Source organism: Mesitornis unicolor, unplaced genomic scaffold (assembly GCF_000695765.1).
Source record: "Mesitornis unicolor isolate BGI_N332 unplaced genomic scaffold, ASM69576v1 scaffold46753, whole genome shotgun sequence".
Classification (NCBI taxonomy): Eukaryota; Metazoa; Chordata; class Aves; order Mesitornithiformes; family Mesitornithidae; genus Mesitornis; species Mesitornis unicolor.
The window spans coordinates 1-19,506 of NW_010174920.1; the positions used below are offsets into that span (position 1 = coordinate 1).

Below are 19,506 nucleotides of genomic sequence, written 5' to 3' on the forward strand. Positions count from 1 at the left end.
TATATGAAAACTCTTATGTACAATTGTATCAAATACTTTTTTCTCTTTACACAATAATCCCTTGCATTTATGTGCTTCATATGCAAGTCAACTTTTGAACGCTTCATACTTCTCAGGGAAGTTTTAAACTATGTACAAACAGATGACGCTCGAACAGGAGTTTGTTCCCCATACAAGCTTGTTTCTCATACCTCAGCTGTTTGCCTTTGACAGGTCACCAGTTCAAGATTTGAGGTAGAAGTAAGTAGCCTATATACTCTGTGCAAAACAAAAATAATTAAAAAAATAACAGGGTGTTTGTTAATTTGCACATGGCAGTCTGTCCGCTCAGTCCAGAGATCTGCTCGGCGGCTTCAGCTCGTGACCAGTGTCGCAGGGCTGGGCTGCGTGGCCATTGCACAGGAGAGCCTGCTTCACCTCCGCTTCGCCCTGCAAATCCAGTAGCGTCGGGGCAATTTCGGGAAGCACATTCAGTTGCTTTAGTGACCCTCCTGCTGGTGAAGCTCTCACCAAGTTTAGGTTGTTGAGCTCTGAAGGCTTTGATGCTGTTTGCGAGGAGCCTGCAATAAACCAAAGAGCCAGTGTGGTTAGAATCACAGAATGTCAGGAGTTGGAAGGGACCTGGAAAGCTCCCCCAGTCCAACCCCTGCCAGAGCAGGATCACCAGAGCAGTCACACAGCAACACGGCCAGGGCTTTGGGTGTCTCCAGACAAGGACACTCCACAACCTCTCTGGGCAGCCTGGGCCATGCTCTGCCACCCTCACGCTGACAAAGTTTGTCCTCATCTTCAGCTTGAACCTTCTATGCTCCAGCTTGGGACCATTGCCCCTTGTCCTGGCATTGGACATCACAGAGCAGAGCCTGGCTCCTTCCTCCTGACACTCACCCTTTCCAAATTGATCCCCATGAATGAGGGCACCCCTCAGTCTCCTCTGCTCCAAGATAAAGAGCCCCAGCTCCCTCAGCCGCTCCTCAGCAGGAGATGCTCCACTCCCTCCATCATCTTTGTGTCCCTGCTGGACTCTTTCAAGCAGTTCCTGTCCTTCTTGACCTGAGGGCCAAGAACTGAACACAATATTGCAGATGTGGTCTGAGGAGGGCAGAGCAGAGGGGAAGGAGAACCTCTCTGCCCTACAACCACCCCTTCTCATACACCCCAGGATGGCATTGGCCTTCTTGGCTCAAGGGCACATTGCTGGCTCATGGTCATCCTGCTGTCCACCAACACCCCCAGGTCCCTTTCTGACTTCTTTCCTTCCTCCAGTTCACAGTCCACCTCACTACCTGATCATCCAGACCACACTTCCTCAGTTTAGCTGTGAGGATGCTATGGGAGATGGTGTCAAATGCTTTACTGAAATCAAGATGAGGTGATGCTCAGCCCGCCAGTGCTCCTCCTAAAATCAACCCTACCACCATCATTCATGCCCTTGAGCCGGTCAAAAAAGCTGAGGGTAGAAAACAAGGCTCTGATAGATCCCAGATGAGATTGTATCGCATCTGGGGACAAAAAACCCCCTCCAAGGAAACACATACCGTGTGTGTCTGCCAGCAGCGGGCTGGTCGCGCTCGCAGGTCTTATTCTGTCGTGGTTGCTGGGGTAGTGGGTCCCGTCTGTTTCCATCCTCTGGATCCCGTTGCACTGCTGAGGATGAGGGTGAGGAAGGCCGGTGCCTGCACCCCTCTTCCTGTTTCGCTCCTTGCTCAGTGTGTTGGGGTAGGTGTCAACTACAGTCTTAAGGCTCTCGGAGTAGAGCTCCGCCTCCTTGGGGTAGATGTGGACGTTGATGCTGTCCGTGCTGCCGCTGCAGTCCGTGCACACCACGGGCAGGCCATAGCCTGACGGGAGAGAAGAAATGGAGATGAAGCAGCTGGAAGATGTCAGCACCCAGCAAGGCAGCTCCGTTCAGTCCATCTGCCCATCTGCAGTGTGGGAACCACTCACCAACCACACATGGACAACTGCATTTCTTTCTTTTTCCAGACTTTCTTACAGTAGAAATAGAAAGTGGAACTTTCCTGTACCTGCTTTAAAATACCAAAGTTCCCTTCCTTATTTTTGTGTTGCTGCTTTACAGGGATTGCTGTCAACTCATACTGTTCTCTCAAGATACTTTATTGCTATTGGTGGTAACAACAGATGAGCAGAATTCAGGGCAGGACGCAGGAAGGAGTTTCTCAGTGTTGAAAGTTCACTTCCTTAGAGCACTCAGCAACTTGCCATTATTTAACTTTAGTTTCTCCTGGCTGTTTTTCTGTGGATGTTACCACACAGCATGAGAACAGAAAATACATCCCGAAAATAGGAACCTGTGAGTGTAACACCCAAGAAACTGGCAAAGAGCAGGGGCAGGTGTAGTGCCCAAAACAACCTCTAAATTTTTTAAATTAAAAAAAAGAAAAAAAAAGCTGAGCTTTGAAGTTCACAGCCCCTTTAAGGAGCACAGAAACTTTTACACCTTCAGCTTGAACATGCTCAAATCAAAGACTGATCAGGCAGCTGCGAGCAATGGCGATGAGGAGCATTAGTCCTCCTCTTTCTGACAGTTCCTCGATGCAAACTGTCCAAGATAGGGGATCAAAGCATGCAGGACAAAGTCAATTTACTGTGCCCACACTTGAGAAACACTGGGCTTTATTTTCTGAAGGTAGCAAGTTCTTGTCTGAATGCTGCCTGACTTTCTGATCTGTTCAAACACAAAATACCTGTCCAGACTGATGGGGTTTGTACCTGTCTTATCTGGAACAAGCATGCCGTCAGCCACCTCTTCGGTTTTCCACGCGTCTTTAGTGTAGCCCATACACAGCTTGGGCTGTCTGCAGCCTCCACTGGGAGCTTCCACATCTGGACACCTTCCAGCATCGGTCTGACACATACCTGTAACAAACCAGCCATCTGGCTAAAGATTACAACCATCTGCTCGCAGCTGAACGACCTGTTAGTCTTATTTCTACTGAAAAATCGGCAAAAGGGAGGAAGACCAGCCATGGCGACAATAGATAATTTTAAGCTGATGTTTAACAGAATAAATGCTGTATGATCACAGACAAATCTCGGTTCAGAATGCTTAACGTCTTCTTAACACGCTGGGTTTAAACACTGTGAAATCCCAGCATTTAATTTCGAAGCCTGAAGGCAGGGACAGGCAATGCTAATGTATTTTCTAGTAGAGCTTAACCATGGGTAACTCTGGTGCCAAAGAACTAATCCAAAATTAGCTAAAAACTAGTCCTTGGGGCCCGAGGGAGCGGTTTCTGCAGCAGCCTGCATGTATGAACACTGCTGCTCTGGAAGAGGACGGCTCTGGGAAGTGAGATCCCTGCTCTGCATCACCGCAGCAGCTCGGGAATTACATGACTGAGATCTTCAGATAACCCCAAACAGGCACAGAAGTACTTTGTACTGTGATTTCTCCCTCTTCAGCTCAAGTTCAGCGACAGAACTCCAGAAAAGAGAATTAACCCGGCTCTCACCGTTGCTGTCTATGTGCCCGTTCGGGTGGTGGTTTTCTGCGCGGGCGACCGCTTCCTGCCGGTCAGAAAGGGTCCCTTGTGAAGACAAATAGCTCGGCACGTCAGGAGGCACAATAGTCTCATCTAGAGCCATGGGAGCAGAGAAACATCAGTTCCCAGCAGGATACAAAGGCTTCTGTTTTCAAACACGTGTAAAGTCACATTTTTAAGAGGGACTCAGGAGCAGACCTAGAATTGGTATTTTCTGCAATGGAGAAACTGAACTGCCTCAATACTCCGCTCTCCTCAGAAGCCCTGACTGTTCAAAGCTCACAGCTCTAAGACAGTGCTGATAAAGCCATTTTGGGCGTTTGCATTTGGCATTGTCAGTATAAGGCAGGTGGAAGTGCAACTGTCTCTTCAGAACAGGTAAATCCTTCATTTTCCTGTGAAATTCAGACTACCTCATGGGACTCCAGTCAGGTCTCCCAAAGTCATCAGTAACAGACTTCTGGAGAACAGGGCCTTGGATTCACTTAAGCAGGCAAGTAAGTAAGTGCAGCCCCTTTGCTATCCTTGGCTGTCTCCGTTTTGTATCAGGCAATTTCAGTTTCCCTTGTCATACCAAAAAACCCCACTGGACACATCACACTTGGTATCCAAGACTTCCTACCTAGCCTGTGTCTCTAAAACCCCCTCTCATGGTATATCTAATATAGGAAGGCTGCAAATCCCAGCGGGGTGGGGAAGCCTTAGGCTGCTTCCTCCATACTTCAGCTCAGAAGCTGTGTAACACTGAGGACAGGAGAGCTTGTTCTCACTGTAACACTTATTTCAGCACCAAATTATCCCTTTGAGCATCAGGAGGAAGCAATAAACACTACTGCTTGCCCTAAGAAGTGAGGGATACCCTTCATCAGCAGGGCTATGACAGCTCATACAGGCAACGTGGAAAAAGGAATTCCAGCTTCAAAGTCTAATTTTTCATGCTTTGAATACAAAGTCTTTGAAAATAGAGATTCCCAAGAAGGAAGACATGTTCTCAGCATCACAGACATAACCCAGAATGTCTCAAGAGTTATCATTTATGGTCATGGAAAACCAAAAGACCCAGGCAACAGCCAAGTGGAAAAGACCAAAGACCTTTCTCGAGAGCAAGCCAAGGGGAGAAATGTGAACCAAGAGGACCACTGAGATAACCACAACTGCTTTTCCAGTGTGACTCTGGCTCCCTGATGTGCCCATTCAGGCAGCAGAAAAGGTTAGAGAAAGCCTTAGCAGGAGACTGGAGCTACCTGTGTTGGTCACGCTGTATTCCTCACTCTTCTTCCTGGTCTGGTAGATGATGCAGACCCAGACCAGAGACGTCAGCACGATGCTACACACCACGGCAATGGTGATGATCCCCACGGTGGTGCGGTCCTTTCGACAGCCAAGGGACTGTAAGATGCTCACGTGGCTGTGTGCGCGCTCCGTCCCCAGCGTGTTGGACATTTCACAGGTGTATTTCCCAGCATCCTCCAAGACAACGTTCCTGACGATCAGCAGCTGGTTGCCTGAGGCAAAGTGGTGCCTTTCTGTCACGATGAGGGGCTGGTCCCCTTTCAGCCAGGTGATGCGGGGAGTTGGGCTCCCCGTGGCTTTGCACTGAAGAGCCACAGTCTCACCTACGGACACCACGTGGTCTTCCAGTGGATGAATCAACGATGGTGTCTCTGCAGGGGAATAAACACAGAAATTAATTATTGGGGATAGCATAACAGATTTCTTTTAACAGTCCTGAATGTAAGTGATGTTCCTGCAGACAAATACACAGTACAGCATCCGCAACCGCTGAAGAGCTCAAACAGCAAATCCCTTCCAGTTCCCACTTCTAGACCACTTCTCTCTCAGGGCACTAACGCATCTTACCCAGTACAGTCAGGGTGGCGTTTGCAAGCACAGACCCTGCAGAGTTCTGTGCCGTGCAGCTGTAGACACCCGTGTCTTCGATCTTCACATCCGTGATGAAGAAGACGTCATCGTCGGGCATCACATGCATGCGGCGCTCTCGGGCCGCGGGGAAGTCGGTGCCCCCATCTTTCTGCCAGGCGATCTGCGGGGGGGGGGGTCCCTCAGCGGCGCACTCCAGCCGTACCATGGTCCCTGTTCTGCTGGTGACGTCGTGGGGAGTTTTGATAAATGAGGGCAACACTGGGAAGGAAAAACAAGAAGGAGGAATCAGCAATTCCATGGGAAAAACACCATCTTCTGGGAAAAACACTTCATCTGGGCAGCTCTGTTTCCTTCCTAGGCAGGAGATGGACGTGGTAATTACCCACGGGCAAGAGGATGGCAAGCTGCTTTTGCAGGATACATCTGAACTGCTGGGGATGAACCCTGTTTCTACAGCACGCAGCTGTGGTGTCCAACACCCCCTACTCAGGATCATCAGAGTTGGGATAAAAGCTAATTTTCTTCTGTGATTAATCTGAAAACAAACCCCATTATCAGTCCTACAGAGAACTTTCAATCACTGCAGTCCCTCTTCTTTGTACCCTTTTGTATTTTCATTTGCTCAAAGACCCTAGTGCCAAAGGCATTAAGAAGGTGCTGAATGCTTGGCAACAATCACAAGCCTGGGGTGTGCGCCTCACATAGAACTTCTCAGCACCCACTGAGATGTAAGGAGCTGCTGTGGAGAGGTCAGGAGCTCCTCGCCATCAGGAATGGACCCTCAGGAAAAGCTGCCTGCCAAAAGTGTCAGGAGGAAGGAGCCAGGCTCTGCTCTGGGATATCCAATGCCAGGACAAGGGGCAATGGTCCCAAGCTGCAGCACAGGAGGTTCAACCTGAAGATGAGGAGAAACTTTGTCAGTGTGAGGGTGGCAGAGCATGGCCCAGGCTGCCCAGAGAGGTTGTGGAGTCTCCTTGTCTGGAGACACCCAAAGCCCTGGCCATGTTCCTGTGTGACTGCTCTGGTGATCCTGCTCTGGCAGGGGTTGGACTGGGGGAGCTTTCCAGGTCCCTTCCAACTCCTCATACTCTGTGAAAAGTGAGTCCCAGAGAATTGTACCAGCTCGGTCTGAAGAAAGGAATGAGAAAGCAGCTTCCTACTCACCGTTAACTGTGAGTCGGGCCTTGTTGGAGTAGGTAGAGCCAAAGTGGTTGGTGATGATACACTGGTAACGCCCTTCGTGGGCGAAGGTGACGTGCCGGAGGTGCAGAATGGTGGTGTACTCCATCACCTCGCCATCCTTCGCCCGCATGTGGGTGACGTTCTCAATCTCAGCATTGTGCAGCATCTCGTTGTCTTTCTTCCATGCAAACATCATGGGAGAGCTGCTGCTGCTGGCAGCCGAGCAAGTGAAGCGGATATCCTTGCCAAGGACGGCCACTGTTGTCTCAGGCTGCATGATGATCTGCGGCTTGGGGAAGTCATCTGAGAGAGAACAGCAGGCACAGTTAGTGCGGGACCAGGAGGAGAGACTGGAGCAAGCAATGAGATGCAATGAGAAACGAGCAGTAAGTGAAAGACACAATTGCACATCTGCCTTCATCTTGCAAAGCACCTCTGGGACTCGCTCTGCAGTGCAGATGTACCATGCACAACTCCACTGAGCGGCTGCTCTAAGCCTCTCATTCCTTTGGCTCCTGTAATGGACTGAGGTGGCCACTCAGTGACCTCCAACACCCAGAAGATGCCTGGCTCTCTTCACCAATGTCACTGAACCTCAGAAAGATACTGTGGTCTAAAGAAAACATCCTTCCTTGTACAACCCATGTGTGAAGAGCAATATCGAACTAAAACTTCACCTCTAGGCCTGCATGAGCATGAAGCAGGAGGACACTTAAAGGGCTGCAAATGCAACCTCTAGGGACAAATGCTCATGAAGAAGGTGATGGCAGCACACACTGTCAGAGCAGAAGCAGCTGTATTTGCCTGTCACCCGTCCGGGGTGGAAAGCTTTGCACACCCTCTCTCTGCCCTGAAGATTGTTAGTTTTAGCAAGGCTCCAAGCAGATTCATTTATTAGATTTCTACAAATGGTGTAATTTAATATTTGACTAAGGTTTAATTAAACAGCCAGGCCTCTGGAACCAGGAGTACTACTGCCTGGAGGCCTTGGCAGGCACTGGAGAAACCAAGCTGTCTTCGCTTTGTGATGTTGCTGTGGGGATGGAGCCGTCACGATCTCCAGATGAACGCAGCAAACCTCCCAGGCTTGCTCAGAGGCCACCTAGGCAGAGCCCTCCCGCTCGGGATCGAGAGGGACATGGGACGGCAGCTGGAACAAAGCTCTTGCTCCGTGTTCAGTGCAAGTCATGCATTCCACTCCGTTAAATGGTGTTTTCAAAAGCTCGTTTTTCCCTCATTAAACAGCCATGTGCAGCTCCACCCAGGATCCACATTGCCTGGGTTTGGCTTACCAAACCAGGCCTTTCTTTGCCCAAAAGCTGGATGCACAAGCAGCATCATTTTGGGCTCCGCTGATCATTTACACTTCTTTTCTCTGCAGGAGATGTGGTCGATATTTGTGTGTGCTGAGTTTTAAGTAAAGCTGCATTGCAACCACAGCTCAAGTGCAGTGTCTGGGTGGAAAGGCAGCAGTAAGGGCTATTTAGAAGAAAAAGCAACTATAGGAGGAAAAAAGAGATTATAACGCAACTCTTAGTCATTGGTTGACTTGTGTGTAATGCCTTACTGGCCCCAAAAAGGGAGCTGTGATGGAGAGATGCTCTGCTTTTCTTTTAAGCCTTTGTTATTTCCAAGAAGGACAAAAGACGAGCGAAGGACACAAAGCCACAGGAGAAGCTCAAACCACCGCAGAGTGAAAAACTTATAGCCACAGTCTTGGTAGCATCAAACCGAGAGGACCGGGGAAGTCTCTGCAGCCCCATTTGGAACTGGAACAAGCATCAGCCCCTTTTGATTTAATACACAGGGAGCCCTGTCAGGAATACATGAGATGCAAGCAATGAGCCGTGTGGTTTTGGTGGGAAATAAATTGTAGCCAATGACAAATTTTTAAAATGCAGGCTTGGGCTTCCTTTGATCCCACTGAATAACAAAACAAAACAGAAACCCTCTCGTAATAACACGCTAGCAGTCAAAGCAAATGTTTCCCAAGTGAGTCCTACCCTCCACACAACCTCAAAACACGCAGGCAGGACTTACCACACACAAAACTTTCTGGCAGGACGGCAAAAATGCTTTTGCTTTTCAGTGACTCAGGATGGGCGCAGGTGGCCACCACGAAGGACTGCAGCTCTTTCTCAACCAGCCACTGGGGCAACCACTTCAGCTGGCAGTCGCAGAGGAAGCTGTCGCTGGTTATGTGGCTGCAGGGAAACAAAACCAACACGAGCCCGCGGTGAGTCCCGCACGGAGAGGAGCTGGAAAGCTCCCAGTCACATCAGTCACATTCCTCCCTCCCCAGCATGGGTGGAAGGCAAGAAAGGACTGCAGGGTTGTCCTCAAGGCACCAATGATGTTAAATACATCACACGTTTAAACAGCATTTCATCTCCACGTAGAGCAACCCACTCCTGTGCTCCAGTGACGCTCCCTGGTGCCTTGTATTTATTAACCAACTCCCAGAGCGATCCTCAGGAGCAGGCAAGCAATGTCATCCTGGCTGACGTGAGGTAAACTGAGGCAGATCATCTACAAAGGAGACACACAGTGGAGGCACAAGTTCAGCCTGTCCTGCTCCCATTTCTCCTATCTAATACCACGTGTGCTCCTTCTCTGCCTCTCAGCATCGTTGGTGGGGACTGAATTCAGGACTTAATGACTGAAGCGAGGGGATGCCAAGTTCCTGCTGTATGACCTTCAGCTCCCTCAGTGGCCAACACCAGGGGAGGAAGTGGAGTGGCCCCTGTCTGCCTCCTCCAAGCTCCACAGACCAGCATCTCAAGGTGTAGCTGATGCCTGTACTGGTAACAGCAGCAGCGGAAGAGAAATTACCAAAGAAATCTGTGTAAACCCAATACAAACAGTGACTAGTTTGGAAAGCGAAACAAAAACCTTTCTCAGCACCCTAACAGTAACTTTGCACCTTGTGTAATAGACAAAGGGGCAAAGAAAAAGGGAGTGTCAGGATTACTTTTTTTTAAAATATTCAGGGTCAAACTGTGGCTCTGCATAGCTCTGAGGTCAGTGAAGAACTGCAAGCCTACACCAACAGGGAATTCAGACTTTGGTCCAGTTTTGTCCGAGATCCTAGGAAAACCCAGTCTGATCCCTCAGTTGATTGTGAGGATGCCTCTGAAACTGGGAAAATCTCCCCCAACAGAGAACTCCTGCCACGCAAAACTAAAAGTTGTGCAAGAGCAGGATGTCAGGAGCAGAGCAGAATCCCAACTCCAGCACAGGAGGTAACAATGATGTAGGTGATACAGGAAGATGGAAATCTCCTCCCATTTTTCTACCTGATAATCTCAGGAAATCCTGAAGTCAAAGTAGCCAGGAAAGGGGCAAAGAAAGAAATGGACTGGAGAGGGAAGGAATGAGGGAACACAGGGATCTGATTTTCCAAAGTTGTCCACTTTGCTGTCCTAGGAAGATGGGCAGTCCCTAATACACGCGATGGCGTTAACCTGCTGCTTGCTGGGGCAGCTCCAAGAGACCCCTTGGTATGTAAGACTTCAGAGCAATGCATTCTGCACGTGTATATCCCCTGTCTGAAAGCCACCTTCTCCATGGTATAAAGATCCATATCTGGGATCCCACAGACTCTTCTCTAATAAGATCAGTCTTCCGCCTCAATTTTGTTTCAGAAGTCAGTGCAAAAGATAAGGTGGTGAAACAAACAACAGATACACAACGTTCATCTTTCTCATTCCCCAGTCACTGGTATTAAACGTTACTGCTAACACCAACCATCAGATTCCCATTTCCAACATCAGGAAGAACAATCTGAACCTGCCCCAACACCAAAATGAGCGATTTCTTGATCCACAGACATTGCACTGCTCCAGAATGTAGCAATGCACTGACAGCAGATTAAATATTTATGGAGAAGAGGAGAAAAGGAAACCAGGCAAGACTGGAAACAGTGTCTGATAACAGTGCAGAGCCCCAGCCCGGAGCACAGGCAGCAGCTCCGGTAACACTTCCATATTTTTACACCAGAAGACTGGACGACAAGTGGATCCAGTTCAAATGGTGCTTATCGCTGAAATGTCAGTACTGTATGTGAACCCTAAACATAGGTACAGTAAAGGAGCAGATGGGCCACTGGGAATTAAATCAGTGCAAGTGTGAGAAGGAGAGACAGCGAACAGTGCCAGGGTTGGACTTCCTGAGCGGAGATGAATAACTGCACAGATGGAAACCTGCTGGAATAACCTTTTCCAGCGATCTGATTTCACTCACTGTTACATGCAAGATGTTCCTGCGACATCTACTCGTGTAAAAATACCCTGCAGAGGAGGACAGAGGGGAGAGGAAACAAACGAGTGATAATGCGAATAATACCGCACTGGAAACAACATCCAGGGCAGGAAGGATCCCTGCCTCCTGAACGGTGTGTGCAGTTCGATGACTTACAGCTGCCGCAGGCTCTTCATCTTGGCAAACGCGTCTGCTTGAATGGAGCGGATGGCGTTGTCCCCGAGGTTCCTGCAGAGCACAACCACAGGCAGTGTGAACAAAAGAGATGCCATGGCCGTGACAGAATCTGTTCACATTCAAGCAATGACTCCAGTAGCAGGTGATCTGGCAGCTCCTCGATAAGGCCACATGCACTTGCAGCTCATAGAAAAGGTTTTCCACAGAACGCTTTAATATTGAATAAGTATTGCCAAAAAATAGTCAACCAACAAAAATTACGGGAATAAACCACTAAGTCATTCCATACATCATCTTTTCACTACTCTTTCTTAGCCTCAGCCACCTCCACTGTCCATAGCTCAGAAATTCCTCAGCCTCTTCGATACCCAAAGATAGTCAGGAATGTCGTATCCCAGGCTGGACCTTCAGCAAACATAAAGAAAGCAAATACTTGCACTGAGCGGCATCTGGCAAGTTATTTGAAAGTGACTTTCAGAGGATCCTACCATGTTCAAAAAAACATTGCAATGTTTCCAAAAGAAGGTATTCTTAAAAGCTTCCCTCACAACTACTGCTGATCAAAAAATTCACTTGTCCTCTGAAAAAGGACAGCATCAGATGCAGGCTGTATGTTCACTATGTGAAGTGGAGGACAGACAAGCTCTGCTTGCAGAGGAAGTCTAAGCAGAGCATTAATAGAGAACCTTTATCCGGGAACGTACCCCTAACCCTTCAGTGCGCTCTCAATGGTCAAAACATTTCATATGCTCAACAGCCAATAAAACATCTCGAGCAAAATCACATACACTTCAACTTGCGTTAATGCAAAAGGAAGTTACTCATGAGTCACTGCTGGACTCATCAGCCTTGGGACACAGGACAAAAACTACCTAGCGGCAGCCAAAATTTACTTCTTGCAAATCGCTCTAAGGCAGCGGTGCTGAATGGGGACTTTCGGTGCCTGCATCATACGCAGTCACTGCAACACGTGTCACTGCCAGAGCCCAGATTTAGGAGGAAGCAGGGGCAGGGGAGGAGAGCGAGCTACATCTGAAATAATAGCATCTTTTCACTGCTAACAGTCCGCAAAGAAGCATGTGCAAGTCAGGATGATATTTATCCAAGAACAAATAAAAAAATTAAGAGCATGCAGATTTGCCATATGTTCTATAACGTTGTTCCTGGCACAAAAAAAGGCCAAAGTTGAGGCGGACTTATAATGAGAAGGAAGCAGGTGGCCCCCACAAATGGGCTGGCTACTCAGTTTACAAAGACGCTATTAAATTGCTAGCAGATCTCTCAAGCAGCTACTTTTGGCAGACCCCCCTTTCCCAAACGCCGAGGCATGGTGGGTTACTCACAGGTGCTCCAGGGCCTCCAACCCTGAGAACGCTTTCTTGGCCACCGACTTGATCTTGTTTCCAAACAGAGTTCTGCAGTTTCCAAACATCCAGCGCCAGATAAACAGAGAGAAAATGGGGAGAGGGGGGCAGAAAAAGGAGGAACACAATTAGTGCGGCTTTATCTGATATACGCGCTCAGTGTAAGTCCCAGGAAATCTGAACTGCATGGAGATTAAGAGGGCTGAAGTACAGTCGCTTTCCCACTCCTGAAATTAAATCCTTTTATCTGTATTCAAATTTAATAGTGATGACAGCACTAAAGGGAATGTGCCGTATCACGTAAAAAGGCAAGTTTGCTCCAGTGCTTGGAAACCAGCTTGCTGAGTAACAGAAGGTCCCCTCTATTCTTTGCAGGCTGGCTGCGAACAGGATTAAGTGCAATGGCAGTTTAACAAGATTTTGGTCTCTCCCTGCCACACTTTTCCTTTCTGACTTCTTCTCAGATAGACAAGAGTGGTGATTTATTCACTGCTGCTTGGCCTGAGCGGACATCCACACATGAGGGCTGTCTCTTGGCTGCACATTTATACAGCAGCTAACCAGAGCAAGTGCTGACCTCCTTCCTTGGCTATCATAAATACAACTGCAGGGTAATATGAAGCAGTAAATAATAGCTGAGTGGTCATTTCAAGGGGCAAAAGGAAGAAGGGTCCTTTCTTATGGGCAGAGTTAACTTGGTAAAAAAGCACCAATGAATTTTCACAGTTGTGTCCCTTCATTAATTATTTGATTGGAGATGAGAATAAAAAACCACTATTGTAGGCGTGCTGGTGGATGATAGAGGCTCCATGCTGCAACTTGCTTTATCGACAGCATCATTTGAAATATCTACAGTGAGCTTTACTGAGCTCCTCATTACAGCACCAAAACCAGGGTATCAGAGGTCCTACTTACTGCATGAGAGCTGTGGGTGAAATACCCCAAGCACCAAAGGATATGTGCAATCACGTGCGCCATCATTTGGTAAAAGGGATGTTGTGTTAAAGAAGGCTTTGAAAAATCCATTAGAATTATTAATACAGTAAATAATTTACTATATGCAAACTGTGGTCGTATGGCTGCATCCATACACACTGATTTCTGGAGCCATATTCCTGAATGAGGGTGTTATACTGAGCCTGAGTTTGGTAACTGGAGGTTTCTGTTCATTGTTTACAGCGGATCTCAGACTTTGAAAACTAGAGATACCCATTTAATCTATTTACGTATCTGTGCAGTTCATCTGGGGATGCGAACACACAAGGTAAACACCACTGGTATAGATGCATACAATTTTATGGCTATATACGTGGAGAAATACCCAACACACTGTTAATAACGCCATGCCCCAGCAAACTCATGAAAATCATCACGCTTTTCAAACCTCAACCAACCACTCCTCCAATTCCAAAATGGTTTGGACCCAGCGGCCCCTTTCAAAGGGCTGTGGCTCTCTGGAATGCCAACACGGCGGCTTGCAGCCCCACAATTAGGCTGCCTGCTGCCGGCCACAAGCGCCGCTCCACCATCGGCAGAGCCGGGCACGAGCACGCTCTCCCGGTGATTGCACAAGCCTAATTACACGCTAGGCACGCAATTCATTAGAAAGCAGCATTTTCTCCTCCAGCCAGTTTTGCACCTGCAGGAAGATCTCAGTCGCTGAGTGAGCCATCAAAAAACCGGTTACGTTTAGCAGCTTGAATAATTAGGAAACTCCTTGCTCCCCAGCGATTCCACTGATGCTTTTTATGCTTCGGTGCCTCTCGGCTCCCCCTTTCTTGAAGCAACATTTTAATTTAGGCATGTGCTCTCCATCCTGGAGAGCTTCATATATAATTCAGAGAAGGCTAAAGTGACTGGCCTCCCCACCTCTCAGTTTAACACCTTCATTTCAGCAAACAACCCTCTCTGCGCTAAATCTTTTCAGAGGCTAATCCGTGCCAGATCAAAGGGAAACAGCTTTTAAGGCACTCTCCGCAGAGCTGAGGTGATTATTAATTCATTGGAGGGTCTCCTCTGAAGTGCCCATTTATTTTTTGTATGCTAATGCATTTAAAGCTGGTTGAGGGTTTAAACACAGACCCTAAATCACACAGTGAAACGTTTGCTGGAAAGGCTGATATTTTACTTTATTTATTAAAAAACCCTGCCAGCAAGAACGATACTCACTTCAGCCTTAGATGAAATTACAAGTTTGGGATTTATGTGCTGATGAGCTAAACCAGATCTGAGCAGATCCCTTTAAAAGTGACCACTCCCAAGTGTCCCCAAAAGGCCTCACAAAATATAATGAAATAATCTCATATTCTGAGGGTTTTCAAGCCTTGCTCTCAGGCAGATCCCAGCAACCTGTCTGTCCCACAGCAGGTTTGCTCTGCTGGGTAATCAAACCACTCCTGTCTGCCTAAACCCAATGTGATCCACATGCTCTTCCAGGCTATGAAATTCACTGTAATCCCCCCAGAAACTATGGACACACATCCTTCCCTGCCTTCAGCCAGACAGAGCTGGCCCACGTCCATGAGCAACAAAAGACAGAGGTCAACAACGTGAAAAAAGATGCAAACCTGGCTCCTTCAGATTTGCGCAAGCCCTTGCCGCACCCTGTGCTACTGGCAGACAAAACCGGCCACCTTTTGAAGCCATTTCTTGTGCCGGATGATAAACATCAGCTCAGACCATGGCTGTGTCACAGCGGAGCGACAGCCGCTCTGCTCAGAGCCTTAAACACACAACCTGCACCACCCCGCAGGCTGCCTCTGCTCCCTTCCTTCCTCCTGCTCCTCGCTGTCCCTCCTGGCCTCTGCCTGACCCCCACAACTCATCCGTGCTCGTTTCTCCTGGCTGCTGAGCCAATCCTTTTGCTGAACTTTTTCCCTCCATGCTGTTTCCTCCTGTTAGCTGCACCCAGCAATTCTAATATATCCCAGTCACTTGAGACTGCTGCTTTTGCTCCCGTGCCACGTTGGACAGATGCCCTATGGTCAATGTTCCACCAGGACAGCTCACTCTGCTCCTTTCCTCCATCTCCTCTCCCTTGTCAAAGCAGCGCTACAGACTCGCAATGCTGCAGCCTGCAAATCCCTCAGGTCAAAGCCTCTGCTCCCACCACCCTTCAGCCCACTCACGTGGTGTCAATGGTTCATTCAGACAAACTAAAAACTTCAGCAACAGCAGCCAAGGACTCTCCCACCCACCACATCTGCTCCTCTGCCTTTCTTCTGGCAACTCATGGGAAGATTTCCCAGCTCCACGTGCAGAGATTCCTACTGGCCTCTCTCTTTCCCACATTTCCTCCACCTCCCTGCCTGGCTCCCCTGGTCCTTTAAGTCCTCCTCTGCCTTCTGCCTCACTTTACCTACAGCTACAGCTTGGCTCTCCTCTCCTTGGATCCCCTCAGTAACAATCAGATGCCCTCTATGTCTGTGACTTCAACATTTTACTCTCTGTCCCCACAAATCCTGCCACGGCTCTTCCCAGTCCCCCAGGAGCCCCTAATGAGATGGTGACAATATACCGCCTGCCAGGATTCATTCCAGCCATCTGCTATCCATCGAGGTACTTTTACTGCACCTCTGGCTGTGCCATCCCAGCATCAGAGACAGCGCGATGGGGGAGTGCTGAGAACTTCAACAAAGGCAAGAGGTAATGATTAGAAAGGCTCTTGATTTGTCACAAGCCATCAGAGAGCTCTCTGACAGGGCTGATTTATACAGCCGATTTCAAATGGAAGACGAACAAGCACAGAGCAATGTGAAAATACTTGTGCAGGCCAAGCAAGCTATAAACATTTGCAAGGCGCATGCTTGCCTTAGGTTTCTTTTATCTCTTTAAGAGCCCGTGCCCCATGGTGCCTTTTATTGTCGCTGCACATGGAAGCAAGCCCAAAAGATCACTCTCAGAGTATCCCACAGAAACGAATCCTGTTTCAATCCTCTGTTGTAACAGGAAATGGGGAGATTTTTCTCTTCTGTTTATTGTTATTTGCTGCACCAACCAGTGCTTTGCTGAAGACTGCAAGGGGTCTTTTTGCTGCTGTTTGCTTTTAGAAGCGAGGAACAGTTGTGCTGAATCTTAGAGGTGGAAACAACTTGAGTTTCTCACTCCTGTGTCTCTGAACATACGTGGCACTGTCTTAAAAGAGCTATAATCTCCTCATTTCTGCTGAAAAACACAAGTGTTTGATAACCACATCTGCACTCTCACAGTGAGCCTGCAAAACTACTACATCTCAGATTTTGTGTTGATTTTTATCTCGTTCCAAAGGGAGGAAGGTGACGTTGGGGTCCCACCCCCACACAGGCACACATGACAACTGCTTTGTGGAACTTCCCCCCCAGGGATACTCACAGCTTGCTCAGGTTTTCCAGGCCTGTAAAGGCTCCGTTGGTGTCTTCTATTGTGCCCGAGATGTCGTTGTGGTCCAGTTCCCTAGGAAGAGAACAAGAGAGAGCTCAGCATCCATGTCTTGGTCCTAGGCTCACTGTTAAAAGCAAACCAAATAAAGGTTGAGATTGCCCCATGAAAAGCTTCCCATTTTCTCCTGACAGTGACCAGAAAAAGCTGCGTCCTGCAGCGAAGCAGCACCGAATGCTTTTCCCACACTGACCCACGCTGAGATGGTGCAATCCAAAACGAGCCCTGGCTTTCCTCAGCTGAAACTGTTTCCTGGGACAGCAGCAGTAGCAGATGGCTGCTTTTCTACAAGGAGGCTTGAGTCCTTTTCTAATTCTAAGCATCCAAAGAAATGGAGGAAAAGAAAGCAAAGTCCCAAAACGAAACTGTAAGATACAGTTGTCTTTAAATGTGAATTAAGACACTGTGAATTAAGATAACTTTGGCTAGTCCAATGTATAAGTGTATTTGCCTATAGCTATATCTTAGGAAGATGATTTGGTGCATTTTCTATGAAGCCGCATTTTTTTCTGGCAATGAACTTGAAAGCTCTTCAGCAAAAGCACCGTCATCCCTATGCAAGCCTAACTCTCTATAAAACCACTTTAAAAAAAAATGAGTAAGAATTCCTCTTTCAGACTTAGCTTCTTTTGGCTTTCAAAGTGACCATCAATTACAGGAGTCAAAGAGGTCTGAAGAAAAACAAGCACACAGAACAAACACAGATCCGCAAAAGCTGTTTAAACAGTTGGCTTAAAAATCCTTCCCTCCTAGCTTCAATTCCAGCTAGCAATGAATACCCAGCAACGCAGACAGGAATTCATCATTTCTGATGGTAAGTAAAAAGAAAGAAAAAAATAAATAAGGCTTTGTTGGTTTTGTCACATCTCTCTGATTTAGGACCTAGCAAAAAACCAGAAACAAAGCAAACTAAACCATCCAGATAACCCCCAGGTACTCCTTTCACACCTTTGCAAGATTATTATCAGAATATTTCCAGTTTAAATAGATAAAGACCAAAAAAGAAAACTATTTCCAGATCAAAGCCCGCTGCATTTTGCAGCATTCCAGACACGGGCATCACAGTGCTGCTTCTGCACCGTGCAGCACAAATATACAATAAAACCAGCAAGAGAACAGACATTTTTAAAATCCCACCTTTTTGGTATTGGGATGGTTTTCCCCAGCCAGGATGGGGCTCAGACTTCTCAGAACCTCAGCTGGCTGCAGTCTTTGCTTGTTTCTCGGCTTTGGTGTGTGAATGAAAGATGTGAAAGGAGATGGCCAAAAGCCACAATCCCCGCTTCTCAGCTGGCTCCAGCGTGAGACCTGAATCCTGAGTCCCTGGGGAACCCTGGCCTCAGCCAGCATCGCTGGGGACCTCAGGGTGATCTGTGGGTCTGTGCCAACGGGATGGATACAAACCCAGCATCCCCATGGGGTGTGGGTGTACATAATGCTGTGGTAGCATAACAGACAAGTCCAGGAGAGCCGCTTTGATGTGCTGGTGTTTTCAGTGCTGAGTGGGGCAAATACATCCTCTTGGAGCTAAGTTTCTACGTTTTCCCTGTGGTTGCCAAGCCAATTCCCCTTGTTCTGTTTGTTTTCTGAAGGGCAAATCCCTTCTCAGACATTTCTCCTCTTCAGTTCCACCATGGGCTACGGGGCTTTGGACCAGCAAAGCCTTTCCCATGGCACAGACAGACAAGTGGGAACAGCCTGTAGGAGCTCTCTGACACACACTTTTATTAATTGACTGCCACACATTGTGTTTTCTTGAAAAAGGTAAAGAAAATGGTATTGCTTGTTCATCCAGAGACAACTCAAAGGTTTAGTGTTAGAAAGGAGGAATAAAAACCTTTTTAACAAATGAGTGAAAACGGAGAGAGAGGGGGAAAAAAAGAGGGGTATTTTGGCCAGGCTCTCTTTGTATTCAAACTCCTCTCCCAGCCCCTGTTGCCAATTTCCTATTCTTTCTGGCTGGCTGAGCTTGAATGCTCACAGCCTTGTTAATCATTGTGCGCCCAGGTCTCAGGCCTGACCTCTATTTGAATAGCTCCACATTTCAGCAGTTTCACACCCACCAAAGGCTCCCCAACAATAGCCCATAATTAAAGCATGCTCGGCTCTTTTTCACCAGGTGCAGGACCCAATAGGCCTTTCTCTTTATTAAATTAGAGCTTGCTCACACACTCCCTTCTCCTCCTCCCCCCTTGGCCCTAGACATAAAAGAGGCTCCACATTCACTGCAGAGCAAAGAGCGCTAGCAGCTCCCCTTCCCCTCCATTTTTCTTTGGAAACCTTTAGTTCCGGTCTTGACAGCTGCCTCAGAGAGGTCCTTTACTGAATGCCCAGTGGCTGAAAGGCTTTGGCTTAAGTTTAAAAAAAAAAAAAAGGAAAAAAAAAGCAAACAAAACCCAAACTCGCTTTCCAGTCGCTGTGAACTTCAATAAAGGAAACAGTAAGATGCAAAAAGTACTGTAAAGAGGGGAGATCTTTCTGTTCCCATTTCCTTTTAATTACTCAGGCCACAAAAGGGCTTCTGAAGAGGAATAAAAGTATCAAAGTGTGTTTTTTTTCTTTGGAAGGAAGAATTAACTCGGCCTGGGAACTTGGACAGTGCTGGAACACTGGCTGTGAGAACTCTGTGGTGTGCCAGGTGGAGGTGCTGAGTCCACAGCCCCTGGAGAAAGGGAGAAAGCAGCCAGCAGCTCCGCAGGTACAAATAAGGGACACAG

The 19,506-nt window shown here is 47.8% G+C and overlaps 1 protein-coding gene across 1 annotated transcript in view; it reads right to left on the reverse strand.

Moving 5' to 3' along the window:
* Positions 1 to 327: 327 nt before the first annotated feature.
* The window catches only part of LRIG1 (leucine-rich repeats and immunoglobulin-like domains 1), a gene marked incomplete at its 5' end in the record, with an annotated part of 51,845 nt that continues 32,666 nt past the window's right edge, over positions 328 to 19,506 (reverse strand). The window contains 11 exons of the mRNA XM_010181196.1: positions 328 to 560; positions 1,539 to 1,841; positions 2,734 to 2,898; positions 3,477 to 3,599; positions 4,751 to 5,170; positions 5,367 to 5,648; positions 6,555 to 6,875; positions 8,613 to 8,776; positions 10,989 to 11,060; positions 12,353 to 12,424; positions 16,724 to 16,804. Of these exons, the coding sequence (XP_010179498.1) occupies positions 328 to 560; positions 1,539 to 1,841; positions 2,734 to 2,898; positions 3,477 to 3,599; positions 4,751 to 5,170; positions 5,367 to 5,648; positions 6,555 to 6,875; positions 8,613 to 8,776; positions 10,989 to 11,060; positions 12,353 to 12,424; positions 16,724 to 16,804 (2,236 nt within the window). The remainder of the gene's footprint in view (positions 561 to 1,538; positions 1,842 to 2,733; positions 2,899 to 3,476; positions 3,600 to 4,750; positions 5,171 to 5,366; positions 5,649 to 6,554; positions 6,876 to 8,612; positions 8,777 to 10,988; positions 11,061 to 12,352; positions 12,425 to 16,723; positions 16,805 to 19,506) is intronic.